Below are 5,504 nucleotides of genomic sequence, written 5' to 3' on the forward strand. Positions count from 1 at the left end.
GTTTTAAAGCTTACAATAATTTGAGGTAGAAAAAGAACATAACGATTTATAAGATTTTATTTGAAAAGTGTTTGGCCTTTGGTGCTTAAGAAATAATTAGTTTGGTTTATGTTTGACTTCAGTTTGGTTTATTCATGCTAGGTGGCCTGTTCCTCCATTAGTCAACGTTTTCATACAGATCTTTAGGCCATGTTTAGTGGTTTTTATCCACCCACATCTCCCTTCTTCCATTGCTATATAAAAATAGAAGTGGTATTTTATCACATCTTAATAAATATGGCCAGGTGCTGAAGGTACTTCTTAAAAAAAGTATCATCATTTAATTCTGAACCTCCAGGAATGGGGTTGGATGTGTGTTGGGTGTTCTCAGATGTAGAGATGTAAATGTCAATTTCTGTTCTGTTTTCAGGTCACGTGTGCCAATTTAACAAACAGTGGAAAATCAGAACTTCTGAAATCAGGAAGCAGCAAATCCACACTAAAGCACATATGGACAGAAAGCAGCAAAGACTTGTCTATTAGCCGACTCCTGTCACAGACTTTTCGTGGCAAAGAAAATGATACAGATTTGGACCTGCGATACGACACCCCAGAACCTTATTCTGAGCAAGACCTCTGGGACTGGCTGAGGAACTCCACAGATCTTCAAGAGCCTCGGCCCAGGGCCAAGAGAAGGCCCATTGTTAAGACGGGCAAGTTTAAGAAAATGTTTGGATGGGGTGATTTTCATTCCAACATCAAAACAGTGAAGCTGAACCTGTTGATAACTGGAAAAATTGTAGATCATGGCAATGGGACATTTAGTGTTTATTTCAGGCATAATTCCACTGGTCAAGGGAATGTATCTGTCAGCTTGGTACCCCCTACAAAAATCGTGGAGTTTGACTTGGCACAACAAACCGTGATTGATGCCAAAGATTCCAAGTCCTTTAACTGTCGCATTGAATATGAAAAGGTTGACAAGGCTACCAAGAACACACTCTGCAACTATGACCCTTCAAAAACCTGTTACCAGGAGCAGACCCAAAGTCATGTCTCCTGGCTCTGCTCCAAGCCGTTTAAGGTGATCTGTATTTACATTTCCTTTTATAGCACAGATTATAAACTAGTACAGAAAGTGTGCCCCGACTACAACTATCACAGCGACACACCTTACTTCCCCTCAGGATGAGGAAGAACAAGGAGGTGAGACTGAAGCCTGAGGAATTAAAGGTCATATGACAGGGCTGTTACCTCAAAGAAGAAGGTCACATCTGTTGCCTGGAATGTGTCTACACTGCTGCTCTTGTCAACTGGCTGCAAATACGCTCGTGGAAAACAACCTGATGTTATTTCTGCCCAGTCAGCTTCATCTCTCAGTATAGTTGTAAATCACCACAGATTTTAAAGTCACACTTGAAGACATGCTTTCACATGTAGAGGTACACAAACACGCACTCATGCACATTTCAGCTTTCATCTGTCATGATTTCCTGTTGAGAGGGCATTGTCTGACTCATAATGGTTCAGGATCAACTATCATCAAATAAAAGGATTAACTAGACAGAGAATGTTTTTAACACTAGCTGTTATGGAAATCTCTTTTAAAGTCTCAAATACATGCTAATCAATAATCCCCACTCATGCATTCCTATTGCTTGGAGTAGCTGTACTGGTAATTACTACTGTAGGAGTATATGCTTGTTAAAACGGAAAAATGTGTCTTTAGAGCTCAGTACTTTTTATTTTATGAACACAACAAAGTGTAGTAACTTTTTCCCAGCATACAGTAGGCACATTCGAGGTGATACAAGATGGCTCTTTTTTTCTATGGAGGGAGCCTGTTCTCAGTAAAGATGAGCAAACATTTGGAATTTACATGTGCGCAGACATTGAGATTACAGCTTTCATCGCCCATCATTGGACTTTTGCGAAGCTGAGACTAGCTAAGGCTGCTTAAAACAAGTTCTGATTATTATATAAGGAGGGAAATGCCTGGCAGACACCATGTAAGTTATGAGTGTCTGTCTTATCTTTACTACACATATTGTAACAAATTCAATATCCTAGTCTTCATTTGTATGAATGGTTTGTATTGTACATAGTTTAACCAAGTGTTATTTGAGCTGCTTATTAATATTAACTTGTACTTGTCTCTCTGCTTGTTATTGGTTAAAAATGAAAAGAGGATATGAGGAATCCATTTTATCAATGTAGCTGTGAACTCCATTAAAAAGACAAACTTAATGTACAAAGCATTTATTCAGCTCAAGTATTGTTGAAAGCTATACATATACAACATTACAGTCTGTCTGTATTTAGATATTTTATTTCTGGACAAAATGAAATGTACATAAAAATAAAACACTTAAAGTTGAATTTCAATATGTACTTGTGTAAGATGGTGATTTAAATGGTTCTGACAAGAAGAATGTGCTGAAATACAGTCATGGCCTTGCATCTCATGTCTCTAAATTTGTACAGAACTATCTAAATTGCTATTAGTTGCCCAGTCAAAACAACTTAAAAGAGTTTCAATCTCAAGCCTGAGAAACAAGTGAGGCATACAGCACTACATATGTTTTTGGTTTACTGTCATGAAGAATACCCCGAATCAGTGAACATAAGGAGATCTTTGAGGTCTCCTAAATTAATTACAAACAGTTGAGTTTTTTGTTTTTTCCTGTACAGACTCTTTATTCAGTGGGGGGATTGAAATGAAAGTAATTTCTTTTTCTTTAAAAGAAAGTCAAGATGTCTAAAGATAGTGCTAAAGATTTCCCTGATTCTATTATAAAGACTCGACTCAACTGAAGTAATCAACATAGCAATAGAGGGCTTCAAAGCTCAATTTACCTATCACATATGTGATCAATATATGTATATAGCATTGTTTATGGAAATTAAACTTTCTTTTACAAAACGATTACTGTACACAATCCCAGCAAAATAAACAGATGAAGAAACATGTAAAGTAACTCATTTTTAAAGTCATGAATTAGGGATTGGAATACAAAGAGTTTCAAAGGTTAACCAAAGAAGCCAGATTAAGAATAATAATCCATGCTTATCTTCCCCTCATGATACTTAGGGACAATTCTGTTTTTGTATAGAAAATAATAGAAGCCCCATACAAAAAACAAAATCATTCACTTCTAAAGTAAGAACTCAATAACTGATTGAACTAAAGAGATTCTTCGACTGCAAATCAAACACAAATCATTCAGTTAAATGTCCATCTCTTGAAATCCTCTAATATATCTAGACAACTATTTATATCAGTACATTAACTAATTTTTCATGGAATTTAGAAGCTAATGTTAGAAAAGGCTCTGTCTGGCACAATAGGCAATAAAAACTTCACAAGTTCTAGCTGCTGAACATATTTACCACTGATAAATATTGTTCTTGGGTTATTTATCACTCAGGAGTTAGTTGGCTCTTAGCAAACAAGAGAATAAGTGAGAAGAGGAAAATCAATTTTTTAGGGTCGTTTGATTATTGGACTATGACTTTCTTTGCTGATCTGTCCTTTTGTAATCCAAGATTCAAGATGAGATAGAACTATGCTTCAATCTCCATCTCTCTATCCTGCTTTCTAATCTTCCCAAGAAATGTCTCTTTTACTTTTTCGTAAACATGCAGAACATAGCTAAGTAACATTCTATGAATTAAATTGTTCTTCTGTAGTTTTTCTTTAGAAGAAAAACAAGATAAGAGGAAAATATGTAGCAAACTTCCAACAAGGATTTCAATTTTTGTGTTTTTGTTTTTGTTTTGTTTTGTTTTGGCAGCTGGCTGGTACAGGGATTGAACCCTGGACCTCGGTGTTATTAGCACCATGCTCTAACCAACTGAACTAACTGGATAGCTCCTCAATTTTTAAAAATCCAAACTTGTAGAAATCCTTTTCTGTGTCTGTACACACTTAATCCAAACTGCTACATCATCAACACCTCCATCTGTAATATAGAAAATTCATGATGATATAGAACTTTCACTCCAAGGAAAATTTATTTGTATCCATATACTCTTTTTGTTTTATACAAAGTTGTGGGTAAAGGAAGATGATCAATATGAAGGTTCAAATGTTCAGATCAAAAACTTTATTAGACTAAGTTGTTGTTTCACCAAACTGATTAAGTTTTTACTATGCTGAAAAAATGCATTTGTTATTTGGGAAAAATAAACTTTAAGCAGCACTAAGGAAATCACCATCTCTTCAATCTTAAATAATTCCACACCTTTGCTGAGATATGGAGAAAAACTTTCAGGTGGAAATAGATAGCGTCATCTTCTATCATTCTTTTCAAAAACATTTTAGTAAAATCAAAATTACTGTGAAGAAATGATTATTGTAGCTTCTTGGCTAATGGAAGAAAAATAATGCAAATTTATCTCTTTATGATTAAAAACAATGAATGTCATGATATGGTTTCAGTTGGGCATTTTTGGGTCCATGGCTTTCAGGAGACTTGCTCTGCATGATTGGAAGGGACATAACTGTTAACAGTACATGCTAAAGTTCTGGAAGTGATTATTCTGCAAGTAATTAAGGTACTTGCTAAATTTAAAACTGTGGACTGGGAATCTTCAGGTTCCTACATTTCAGCAATAAACTGTAAGCCATATTTTGCACAGAATAGATTAAAAAAAATCATGAGAAGCCTGAGAAAGTGTTTTTCTTTTTCCTTTTTCCCACTGCTTTATATGTAAGCAGCAGCTTAACCAATATAAACAGCTCTTTGGAAAAGCAATTTGCATCTCCACTATCAGCTTTGAATGCCAAGTTTTAGCCTGAAGCAAATTTGATAGCCGTGTTTATAAACCTTTGAAAACTTGGTTGATGTACCAGTTTCAGACATTTATTTACCTGTTTATTTAACTACTAATCTATTAATCTATTTTATATTTATTATTTATCTTTACATTTCTATTCAAATAAAATGCAACTCAGTAGGTGCATTTAAAAATTAAATATTTAAAAACATCACTTTGCATAAAAATAATTACTATTTAACTAGCCTGTAGGTGACAAACATTGAATATATTTATAGCCTAAATGGAATCCCAAAAGACTGATTGCTAGGTCAGGCTTTTCTCAGGAGTCCCATGCATATCAAGAATGACTGCTGGGGTTGGGTACATAAGGGAAACAATTTTAAAATTGCGTTTATATCTGATAATAAAAATTCATGGTAATGGTTAATATTCATTGAATACTAAAGGATGAGTCAGGCAGTTCTTGTGTGGGCCCTCACTTTGCTGTGTCAGGCAGTTCTCATGTGGTTGCTCCCTTAAGCATTGCAAATCTATGAGGTAGGTGTTATGCCTGTGTTGCAAGAGGAGACTGATGCTTAGAAACGTGAGGTCACCTGCCTGAAGTAGCGCAACTCTTAAGTAATAGATCCAGGAGTCAAATCCTATCTCTAGCTCCAGAGACTGACTTTTTTTTTTTTTTTTTTTTTTTTTTTTTCGTGTCCGGCAACGGATCGCAACCCTCAGTGTCGCCCCCGTACCGGACC

General features: G+C 35.5%; 1 protein-coding gene across 1 annotated transcript; it reads left to right on the forward strand.

The window, feature by feature from the left end:
- Positions 1-414: 414 nt before the first annotated feature.
- On the forward strand, positions 415-2,364 carry NXPH1 (neurexophilin 1). The gene has a single exon (XM_008592099.1). The coding sequence runs from the start codon at positions 707-709 to the stop codon at positions 1,169-1,171; it is 465 nt and encodes a 154-aa protein (XP_008590321.1). The 5' UTR covers positions 415-706; the 3' UTR covers positions 1,172-2,364.
- Positions 2,365-5,504: the final 3,140 nt, after the last annotated feature.

This window comes from Galeopterus variegatus, unplaced genomic scaffold, assembly GCF_000696425.1.
Source record: "Galeopterus variegatus unplaced genomic scaffold, G_variegatus-3.0.2 Scaffold7586, whole genome shotgun sequence".
Classification (NCBI taxonomy): Eukaryota; Metazoa; Chordata; class Mammalia; order Dermoptera; family Cynocephalidae; genus Galeopterus; species Galeopterus variegatus.

Coding starts and splice junctions, on each gene's coding strand:
- NXPH1 (XM_008592099.1), top strand. CDS start 707: ATGTTTGGATGGGGTGATTTTCATTCCAACATCAAAACAGTGAAGCTG.